This window comes from Chironomus tepperi, unplaced genomic scaffold (genome assembly GCF_022539635.2).
Source record: "Chironomus tepperi strain 1889 unplaced genomic scaffold, CSIRO-AGI_Ctep_v1 contig_73, whole genome shotgun sequence".
Classification (NCBI taxonomy): domain Eukaryota; kingdom Metazoa; phylum Arthropoda; class Insecta; order Diptera; family Chironomidae; genus Chironomus; species Chironomus tepperi.
This window is the reverse complement of record NW_027226195.1, coordinates 756,765-768,805: the sequence shown is the minus strand read 5'-3', so window position 1 is coordinate 768,805 and position 12,041 is coordinate 756,765. Positions and strand designations below refer to the sequence as shown.

Genomic DNA, 12,041 nt, shown 5'->3' with positions numbered 1-12,041 from the left:
GTCACTGCTTTGTTATCGTTCTAATCACAAGATGCAAAGTTACCAACACGGTACCGTGACAAATGATTTCGATCCGTCTTCATAGTGAAAAATGCAGTTCGGAGTACTGTGACGCAGAAAACGATTCTCTTTCAGATAGTTAGTCACATGCAAAAAGCACATCTACGGTTAACTTGTTATCCCTAAGCTGCAAGACATTAACAAAAATTATTATCAATCAGCAACCCGAACGGCACAATGCGGTGAACTGGAGTGGTAGCCGCCACGGTGACGTTAGAGCAACATCCAGTCTTTCCGTTAATATGGCGAAGAAGCAGTACCAGCTGACCCTAACAGGCAAAGGACATGCTTTCGTGGTATAGAAAGATCAGTACGGTATCTAAAAGTGGTCTCTTTGCCTGTTAGGGTAACCGAACACCTTGTGCTGCTCGAGTAAATAAAAATCCACAAATCTTTTTTACTTGACTTAATTCATTTATTATGAAACATTACAAAATTTCCATAGATAGATCTTAGAAATGACCAAATCCTAACAAATTTAATTATAATACCTACATTATAAAATCATTCATTTACGATATTGTCTGCAACAATCCTAAGATATATCGACCTAAATCTTCATCCTGACTTTCCCAGCTAACACAGATATTTTTATCGGTACTCTCTTCATTAAGCTTGACAACGACACTTTCAATTGTAATTGACTGTCCATCGACAATTTTGACTTCCCATGCTGATAGTCTGTCTTTCATTAATGAGTGAATTTCTTCAATGATTTGGAAATTGGACGATGCTGCTTCAAGTTTAATTAGAGATGAGAACTTGATGACATGTCTGTTAATTCCGTTGAATTCCTTCCATACTTCAGGTAGATCCATTAAGATTAATTTGCCATCTTTCATGGCTAAAATTCCATTAAAATATCGACGACGTTTTGGATCTGGCGGTTGAGCATTATAAGCTTTAAGTTCCTTCTTAATTAAATTTAATGAACATTCGATTGGTATTCTTAATGGTGTCCTTATGACACATGTTTCTCCATTTGCTGGTGAAAAGCAGTCAATTTTAAATTCTTCACGAATTTTGTCTTTTAGAAATTCCATTTTGGCTGCTTCACCGTGGACTAACAGGACATTTCTTGGCTCACAATTAGCAATCAGTTGCATAATTCCTTTGGCATCAGCATGTGCACTGAAACTCATATATTCAACAGCCATTTTGACCTCCACGACTTGTCTATTCTCAAATTCAACCTTCTTTGCTCCTCCTAAGATCTTATGTCCAACAGTTCCTTGAACACAATATCCAGGCATGATAACCATGTTATTTTCATTTGGTGCCCATTTTTTGAAAATCTGTAATGACAATCCAGCATGTAACATTCCAGGTGTGGCAAATACAACCATAGATCCTGGATTATCAATGTATCCTCGATCAAATGGCTTAATATGCTTGAAATCGAACATATTTCGTTGAACAAAAGTTTTACGGATCTTTTGATTTGTCCATGTGATGAACATTTTGTAATAATTGTTTGCCTTTTCAGTAAGACCTAATGCAAAATAAATTGGATATTTTAAATTCATCCGTTCCCAATACGTTTCAAGTAGAATACACAGCTCTTGAGCTCTTCCTAATGCAAATACTGGAATTAAAACTTTTCCACCTTTCGCTACACATTCATGAACTTTTTTGAGGAAATCTGTTTCACGGCAACGCTTTGAGTCACGAATTGTTGTTGCATATGTTGATTCTGTAATCAATAAGTCTGGCTTGCACTTATCAATCATTGCAGCACCAAGATGTCTATCTGGTGTCATATTATAATCTCCTGTGTATACGACAGATTGATTTCCAACACGAATCCAAAACATTGCAGCACCAAGTACATGTCCTGCATAATATGCTTTAATTTCCATATCATTATCAACCATAACTGACTGATGAAGTGTAACGGCAGTGACCTTTTTCATGCAATCTTTAATCATTTGAGTTGTGAAGAAATTGGATTCGCCTTTTCTTTCGACAGCAACTTTTCTCATGTCTTCTAATAAAATTGGTGCAATAGCTTTTGTTGGATGTGTCATGTAAATTGGCCCTGTATAACCAACAATTTCTGTCATGTATGGTAGTGCACCGCAATGATCCAGATGAAAATGTGATATAATTACACAATCTATGTATGTTGTCAATGGACCTTCGAGAGCAACATATGAAAAATCAGGAAATCGTCGTTCATCATTAAATCCCATATGCATTCCACAATCAAGCATAATATTCTTGCCGCCCATACTAAGTAAGATACAGCTTCTGCCGACATCCTGACCAGCACCCAAACACGTTACCTTTATATCAGGCATTTTGTTCAGCGGATGTTATTTCAAATGTTAAGTCTATTTTCAACACTTCTTCAAGGTCAGTTCGGGGAATTTTTGGTATTAAAAACCTGTTATTGACGTCGATGTTCTTTCTATTTGTTTAATGCTGTAAGAATGAGGAAATTAAGTTAATTTTTCGATAAAAACTTTTAGTCACTTACTATTTTTAGCTTTAAAACATTGTTGAATATTGCAGCTACTGTTTAAGATCCAATTTATAACCAAGATTTGTGTATTATCCTCCAGAAACTATTTATTTTTGGCAAATAAACGCTTCCGAGACTGTGATTGATTTGTAAACAACTTTGGCATGCGTTCTGCAACTTTTGATGAGAGAAGATTTTTGAATTTTTAAAAACCGTTAAAATTATGAGCTGTAAGTTTTGAAAAGCTTTCAACGCTGTAAGAAGAATCAAATGAAATTGGATATAGGAAGAACAGAATTGACGTCAATTTAATTAACGAAGTCCAATTTACAGATGATCGTTATATTTACTGAATGGTGAAAATCCTCAAAATAAGCATCTGCTGGATTAATTAATTAGGATCATTTAGCTGCAAAATATTCCTGGAATCAATATCAATGACTAAAATTAGAAAATCATTCTCATCAAATTAACATTTTTTTCACTTTATTTTTCAATAACTCTTTCCTGACTACAAAATACATTCATTTCTTTTTTTTCTTCAATTTAACTTATTTTTTTATCATTCTCTATTAGATTATATTTATATATATTTTCTTTAATAGCAGTGAGATGTCAATTCATCATTACATCATGTTCTGACAAAATAAAATCTCGATTGATTTTCTTCATGAATTTCGAATATATCAAATGAATCTATGATTCCACAGCAATGTAAAATTAATTTATTTATGCTTCATTTTGCACAATACATAAAGGTATTTCATTTATTTATGAATTGTAATGTTAATTCATGCTTTGTTAATTATTTGTTGAATTTTATGAAATTCTCAGGAACTGGAAGTTGAACTTTTTTGAAGCTTTTTCAATTAAAGTCAAAATTTTCTAATTTGTATGGTATTTAAGAGTTATCAAATTTTGAATATTAATGTTACAAAACCACACAAATGTTCATAATTTTAAAAGAACAGTACAAATTCAGTCAAAAATGAATCAAAACTATGCAAATGTTTTGATTAGAGTAAATATTTGAAAACTAAAACCCTTCAAATGTTTCAAAATTAATCGAAAACCATACAATTCCAAAGAAAATGGACAATCTTAACTTGAATTTCGTTTTAAAAAATCAGCTTAAATGATATTTTCACGATTATCTTAAATCAGCAAATAATAAATCACTTCCATAGAATTCCCTCAAAATCAATTCCAGTTCCTAATAACTTCATTATTGCATTCATACCAAAATTCATTCTAAGAACAAACTTCGTTCGAAGAAAATAAATTAAAAATTCCATGAAAATTTTTTGCAGTTAAACAATTTTAACTTTCTCATCATTTGTGAGCTTAATAAAGCCAGTACTATTTGTATGGTAATGTATGTATGTAGATATTCAATAATATATTATTTTCAATTAGCACTTTTATTTGCAATGATTACGAATTGATAATTTTCATCTATAATCATTTCAAATTTTTAATATATTTTTTATTAATCTCCCATTTTTCTCGCCTTATAGGATTTTTCATTGTTTATCATTCTATTAAGGAAAATAAGAAGGATTTCCTCAATTTATTTCATTCTATTAAAAAGTTTCTTATTTGTTTCTCAAATTGTGTAATTTCATAGAACCCTGCATTAGACAGAATGTGATTTCTGAGACTTTTTCCGATTTTCCAGTTCCTTTAATTTTCCGAGAATTGGAAAATCGGAAAAGTTTAGAAATTTTTTTATCATCATCAACCAAATTTCTTTATTCATCACTATAAAAAACGGCAAGGAGGAGGAGAGAAAAGCTATAAATGTCCAAAAATTATGTCCGACTATTCGGTACACAAAAAAGCACTTTGATCTGTTTGGGTTTCCTTGATAATAAGTTCATAACTGGATATATGGAGGTTGAGTGAGATTTTGTAGGAAATTCGTTGAGATTACGTTCTAAGCTATCAGGTTTCTTTAGAGATTTATTTCAGTATTTTGACTTAAACAAAGAATTTTATACAATTCTAAATTCTTTCATAATCGATGATGCTGATAATAAAGTTCAAAAGTACAATAAATCAAGTTTTTCTTGAAATCAAATCCAGACTGGCAAACTAAGCGGGAATAACTCTAAATTCATAGAAATATCGATAAATATTACCAAATACTGCGATAATTCATGCAAAAACCATCAATACTGCCTAGTTTGTAAATCTGGAATCAATTGAACCTTAAACCATCTTGAATTTGGCAAGTTTTTCTTACAAAAAACTTAAATTTTTTTGAATCGTTGTGAATTTAAAGCTAAAGGTTCTCGAGATCGTTAGCCAGAAGAGTTCTCAGTCTGGGTCTGGAAATTTGTAAAGACTTTAAAGTCATTTGTAGTCTAGATTTAAGTCTCGAAAATTCGTCGAAACAGAGTCTCCGGGACGCCCTATCTAAAACCTTTCAATTCCTATTTTTAACCGACCAGGAGCATAAGTAACATTGAGCAACACACGCAACTTGAGGTGAGTTTACTCATTGTCTGTTAGAGGAATACCTCATAAATCCACAAAAAATCTCAATCAACCTCTCTATCATCCAGCACTTCTTCATGCTTTTACAAAAAAATTCTGTTTTTTAAAAAGGGATAAAAGTCCATCAAAATCACTCACACAAACTTGATGATGATTTACTTTATGGATAGGATAGAAAAATTCTTCTCAGTATGAAAAATAGGAAGTTGGGAATTTTTTCGTTTAAAATTCGTTGGAAAAATGGGATATTAGATATTCAATTTATTTAGTTTTTCATTAAATTTTTACTATTTTGTATGATATTTTAATGGAATTTTTCTTTAATATTTAGTTTAATAATTAATAACTTCTTTTTTAACCAGTCTACGTTTTTGTATTTCTTTAGTTATAATTAATATAATTTCTCATTTCATTTAAATTTTAATAATTGACTGTGTTTGTTTTACATAAAAAATTTCTTCATCATCTTCAATGTCAACACTAGTTTTTCATTTTTTTATTAGTAATGTTATTAGTTACTATAATATTATGCAATGTTGAATTTTCCGGAGAGTTTGAATTTCTTCAAGATGAGGAAAAAGTTTGGTTCAACTTTTGCTGTTCTAAGGATATAAAATTGAGTTTGGCAGAGTCGAATCGAATCGACTTAACCTGACGTTTCCAAACAAAATGCGAGTCGATTTCGAACTCTAGAGTTTGTCAAGCCAATTGTTTGAATTCGAATTATACTTTAGTGTAGTGGGATTTTGGTGCGAATCCTTGTCATAAATCGACAATACTCAATAATAAGGATCGAGAAATTTCGAATTCTGGTAGAAATCGAGCACAAGTCTCACGAAAGAATAAAACAGACAATCAATATAATCTTAACAACTCGACCTCTGAAAGCTGCCTATCTGCCGCACTGAATGAAGTGTCTTTATATGACTCAATAGCTCATTATTTTCCTAACACAGCAATCTTCAAGTCCACTCAACTTCATGTAAAATTTGAGTCGATTTTGAGTTCAAACAATCTTAAACTTTAATCAGATGCTATATAACATTTACAATTGCTACATTGTCTATAGAACCAGAATCATCTTATTTTGAAAACTTTCAAACTCTCCAGATTGATACATATTAGAGTTGAATCCTCTTATTCGCGCATATATTTATTAGAATAATCGATTAAGGAACAATTTTCCTAATACTTCTTATTCCATAATACAGATTGAAAGGAAGGATAGTATGAAAGTCAACAACTGAAAGCGTTTGTTTCTTTTTTTATTTTGTCAATATAGAAATGGAAATTCGAGGATTTTTTTGACATCAATTTCGATGCCAATTTTTGTTTTTTTATATCTTTGAGGCGCTTCATGTCAAAAGTGATTTTTTTAAAGTTTTTTTTTGTTTTTGTCTTACGTTCTTAAAGATTTATACTTTGGTCAGAAAAAGTTTTATATTTTGATAAGTTAAAGACTTTTTTTTCGTACTTCAATTTTTATCTTTTTTTCGTACAAGAATTCATTTATCTAAAAATATTTTTTGGTCAATAGATTTTTTTCTCAGTTTTTTTCCTTTAAAATGCTGCATGCAATTAATATTTGATTGAAATATGTTTCATCCACGTGAGTTTTTATTTTGCTCAGCCCGAGCGATGTAAAGAAATTTTTTCCATATTTCCATATCGAGATTTTGATCATCAAATTTGACTTCAATATTTGTTCAATCGTATTGAAAATGGTTGGAAAATGTAAAGGAGACGTGAGCAATGAAGATCTGATATGATGATTACAAGATTTTCACTTTAGAAATGGAAATTTGACATTTTTTTAATTTTCACATGATTCAAAATTGCTGGACTTTCTTAAAATCATCCGTGTTCTTCATTAATCAATTTTCTAGTTCTTAGATCGATTGAAATCACGTTTTTATTGATATTTGTGATGTATTTGAGTTTTTTGACTAATTTCCTGTAAATTAACCTCAAAATTGCCTAAAATGATTTTTGTCTTGCAGTTTTAAGTGGTTTTTGTTAGAAAGCAACCCTTTATATCAATAATTTGTCCATAAGGTATCAAAAAACTGCAATTTAGTTCAATATACCTGCAGATCTTGCTGATATAACCTCAAAAAATCTCGTATCACTCGGGCTAAATGCACAACAACATTCCAAAGTATAGAAAAAAATATAATAATAGCAATAGAATGAAAGTGTGTAAGATTAATAACATGGGAAATTTGATAGGTACGCAAAATAATAGATAGATATCGCGGAAGAAGATGCAAATGAGTCTAATTTATTCATTAAATGAGAGCATGTTAGAGAACGTGCTTTGCTTATTATTCAAAAAGAAGGTATTGTTTTTGATAAAAAAATATATTTTCATTATTATTAATTTTCGTTATATGCTTTTTTTCTTTAATAAATATATGTACCTATATGAGTTTATTCTTTATCATATAAATTTAAATGCAACTTTCACTTTTGATAACTGTGTAATGTCTTTTTCTACTATGTTTATTTAAATATTTAACAAGCGCATTTCTTCAATTTTTCTTTCTTGTGGATTTTTTCAAATTTCTTTATGAACAGGAAATTGGGAAAGTTTTATAACGGATAAATTGAAATTTGAATATTTTGTTATTTGAAAATCTTACAATTCCAGATTTTATGACGGATAATTTGAATATTCTCCAATAAAAACCTTACAATTCCAAAATTTCTTTTTGAATTGTTGAAATACGTTAATTCGTAATTGGAATTTTTTTAAACGATTTTCATTAGTTTTATCGATCGATCTGCCTTTTGATTTGAAAGAAGTGGCAAGTTCCAACCCTGGAAATCCTTTACAACATTTGCGTCAATCGATATTAATCCATATAATAAGATCTAATGAAAAATATACAGTTCAATTTAACAATTGGTCGCTAATTCATACTAAATACTGCAAATTTCAATTCATCCACTTAAACATCCCAATTTAACTGGATTATATCTTGTTTGCCTTTGCCTTGATAGCTTCTCAATTCTCACAAATTTACTTAATCCTGTCAAGAACGATTTTTTGATATAAAAAATAAAGACCACAACCATACTTATTTGTTTTGCATTAACGTCATTCAGTATCAAGGACAAAAGCAACAGAAGATACATCCTGTTCCAAAAAAATTTATTTAAAGTTGTTTTGCTGAGAAAAAATTAAAATTTTCATTAATTTTATGCATTTTTTTACTAATTTTTGGTGGAAAAAATCTCGTTAAATTTACCTCAATTTACTTCCAATTCATGGTATATGTAGGTAAAGCTATAGTTATGTCTCATAATATGATTTATGAAAGCTAACACAACATGGAAATATGTCGAAATTTTTCATCCAATTTTTCTATTTAAACGCCACACAAAAAATTTTTTCATAATTTTTTTTATTTTTGCTTTTCAACTTTTTTTTTTTTATTTATTTTGGCAGCTATAACTACTCGCTTAGGAGATATTTTAGTCAATATTATTACTTTTTTATCCCATTAATAATAAATTCAGAGACATCAATCAGTATAATTCTGCATGTTACGGTATGCTGAGTTACTTTTTTTTGTGATTTATTGGGCATTTATGGCGAAATTAATTTTTTTTCTTCTAAACATTTTTGTGCACTTTTAAATTATTTTTCCTATGTTTTTAAACATTTCGTTATGTTTTTTTTAACCCTCTTAAACATTAAAGCTTCTTCCTACAAATGCAATCCAATTTAACTTTTTGCTTTTTTGATTTTCTAATACGAGAAAAATTTGAACTTAATGTGGAAATTTTTTGATAATTTTGAATAGGCAATGGTCGGGAAAATTATTTTTGTAGGTAGAACCATATAACAGTATGTTTAGTTAGTCAAAACCTTACAATTTCAAAACTAGGGAATGTCATTTCGTTGTAAAACCATTCAAATGTTTCTAAATTGAATATATCAAAACCATTCAAATGTTTTAGAATTTGACCTTTCAAAATCATTCAAATTCGTAAGTTTTGACTAATTTTATTTTTTCAAAATACCAAAACATCAAAGTTCAGACACGCATTTAAGAATTATGCAAATTTCGTCATTTGAAAGAATTCTTCATTTTCCAGATGAGTGTCTGAGGCTTGATAAATATTTAGGACTCGGCCTAGAATCACAGATCTGCAATTCATGCATTTTGAAGTCCAAATTTGGAATTTTTGGTTGTATCTTATAGTTTGTTCAAGGATACAGACCTGCAATTTTGAACAAACAAAATATTCCCGAACACCACAAAATGTTCGCTAGGTTATTAACTTTGTCGCCTTATTAGCGATTAGACGCGGAGTTCCCCTAATCTGATAGTTCAAGATAAATCTTGCAAATTCCCAAAATTACATCCAACCATTTCCGACAGCAAAAACTCATCAAAATAACAAACATAAAATTTTACATCCACAAAAAAACCTAAGTCCATTTATGAAAAAGTGTCGAGTTTTTAAGCCAATTAAATGCGCGCATTGAAATCTTTAGTTTTTTTTTCATCATCATAAACTTCATAATGTAGCCGATTATCATAGAACATTTATCTATATAGAATAGAGTGACAATAATAGTGAATACACTTTTTACTTCCTTAATTCATTTCTCCTAGGATTATTCATTGAAAAAATATTATTTTGGTGCATTTTTCTTTAAAATTTGATTTTTTCATCTAACAACTTTGAGAGAGATTTTTGTGAATTTTCTAAGATTTTCTTCAATATGAATTGAAATTTGATATCGTTGACACATTGAAAGCATTTTTATGTTTAAGAATGAGTTGTCCTTTAAATTATATCAAGTCTGAAGCAAAAGTTTATGGCTGGATATCCTATAAATAAAATAAAAATAAATTAAAAATGTGGAAAAATTAATAAAAAAATAAAAAAACAACAAATTTAAATCAGTGGTTCCATAATATTGTTTAATCATCTTTTTTTCACTTTTTATTAATAATTAAGGACCTTAAAAATTCTAAAAATAATAATGATTCGCAAAATAAATCATAATTACATCATAAATCATACAAATAGTAATAATAAGGAAAAAGTGAAAAACTAGGCAAAATTTTTTAATCATAAAAGTTATCATCATAATAAAAATAAGGAATAAGTATTGTAGTTAGTTGTTTTGCTTGCCATTTCATTTAAAATGTAAAAAGGAATAATGATAAACGTATCACAATTCAGTATATAATAAACATATTTAAAAAAGCATAAACTTTTGCCTTCGACTTATTTCTCTCCACAAATTATTATTTTTTTTCAAGTCTTTCTCAATTTTCTTTACTTCATAATTTCGAGTTTTTCAAGGATAAGGAAAATTGATTGACAACCAGATGGATATTCTAGGCTTATTCTGATGGATTCTATACTTAGTGTACTTGAGAGTAACACATCAAACTAACATAAAGCCTAGAATTGAACATTTTTGTTGAAATTGTCTGTAAAAACTCATGAATCACAATCAGACTCAATTGTCTGTGAGCTTTAACTCAATCATCTGACATCCTGTAGATCTACAGATACACAAACATGAGATGTAGCCATACAAGCCTCATCTGATTGAAGATATTACTCAATCTCAATTCTATAGATCTTCAGAACGATACACATCAGATGTCATCACTCCATAGCCTAACAAGTTCACAATCATCTGGTTGAAGATGTCACAAAATCTCAATTTTCCTTAAAAAGTTGGTCGATATATATTTTTGAAAGATCTCTCTCCCAATTTTTAATATTTTTTGCTTTTTTGATCTCTTTTCGATAATTTTTTTTCTTTGTCCCTAACATGCGACACAAATGCATGACTATATTAGTTATGGATTCAATATAACATTATGATTAATATTATCATTTAAATAGAAGAACATAAACCTCTGTTTTTTTATCTGCTCATCTTCTTCATTTCTTAATAAAATAAAAAATTAAAATTTCAACAATTTCTCATTTTTTTTTTAACGATTTCACAATTTTTTTATGCTTTATGCTCTATCCAATAACATTCTTGATTCACTACTACAAAAAGTTTCTTTTTTTTCTCTTTTAAATTAAATTGCGAAGACATTTTTTTCATGCAACTTGCCAAAAAAAAATCTTTAAAACTAATCATACTTCCCTATAGTCTTTCTATTAGTTTTGCCATATTCTTTTTTCTTATGAAACTTATTAATTCAGCATCCAATATAATTTAGTCTATTATTTTTTTTCAGTTTTAAAGAAACTAAAAACTTTTTCCTATTTCTTATTCTGTTTCCTTTCAATTTCTTTTTTTTTACCATGAATTATGAAATTTTTTTTCAATGAATGACTTTTTTTCCATTACTATAATTTTGCTATAATCGACAAAAACAAAAAAATTAAATATTACATATCTCCATGATTATCATCGTTAAATCTTTTATATTAATGAATTTTAAACGAACGCCCAACACTCGAGCGTTTTTATAACAAAGTCTTCTTGAGGTGCTAGCGGTTCGTTTGAATATGTGCTACAGCTCTGTGATCTGCCTTGATTTAAGTCACCGTCAAGCCATAGACCGAATCTGCCACTGTAAAATTAGAGAATTGACAATGTTTGATAAAGCTCTTTTATATGAATTTCAATCAGATTTCGAAGTCAACTCGGATTTTGTATAGAAAAGTCGACTTCAACGACGGCAGTCTGATTCCATTAAAATCTACTTACTCTCCAGCACCAATTGCGAGACTTTCAGGATTGCCTTTAATAAAGTACAAATTCTCTCCACTCCAATGGAATACTTTGAAAGTTGGATTAAATTTGTATAACAATGATTCACCAGTTCCATAGAAATGATCTGACACATGCAGTGAGCATGATGTGAGTGCACCAAATACCTAAAATAATACCAAATAATAATTATTATATTAGCAGACTGTTTATATTATTTCGTAGTATTTGATCAGTTGCTGTTCCACAAACATTTCGTAATTAATCGAAATGTCGACTTAAAAAATTTGAAAGTAAGAATAATTTAAA

The 12,041-nt window shown here is 29.3% G+C and overlaps 2 protein-coding genes across 11 annotated transcripts in view; both read right to left on the bottom strand.

Annotated features, from left to right (window-relative positions):
- Positions 1 to 451: 451 nt before the first annotated feature.
- IntS11 (integrator complex subunit 11) lies at positions 452 to 2,703 on the bottom strand. Its single transcript, XM_070653739.1, has 2 exons — positions 2,540 to 2,703; positions 452 to 2,484 (listed from the first exon to the last, which is right to left on the bottom strand). The coding sequence occupies exon 2, from the start codon at positions 2,358 to 2,360 to the stop codon at positions 573 to 575; it is 1,788 nt and encodes a 595-aa protein (XP_070509840.1). The 5' UTR covers positions 2,361 to 2,484; positions 2,540 to 2,703; the 3' UTR covers positions 452 to 572.
- A 7,239-nt stretch (positions 2,704 to 9,942) lies between these two features.
- mtd (TLD domain-containing protein mustard) overlaps positions 9,943 to 12,041 on the bottom strand; it is a 95,461-nt gene continuing 93,362 nt past the window's right edge. For all 10 annotated transcript variants that reach the window (XM_070653842.1, XM_070653843.1, XM_070653844.1 and 7 more), the window contains 2 exons: positions 11,730 to 11,899; positions 9,943 to 11,592 (listed from right to left, as the gene is read on the bottom strand). In XM_070653842.1, the coding sequence (XP_070509943.1) occupies positions 11,457 to 11,592; positions 11,730 to 11,899 (306 nt within the window). In that variant the 3' untranslated portion in view covers positions 9,943 to 11,456. The remainder of the gene's footprint in view (positions 11,593 to 11,729; positions 11,900 to 12,041) is intronic.

Bases quoted from the DNA above. Each gene is read 5' to 3' on its own strand.
- IntS11 (XM_070653739.1), bottom strand. From the start codon at position 2,360: ATGCCTGATATAAAGGTAACGTGTTTGGGTGCTGGTCAGGATGTCGGC.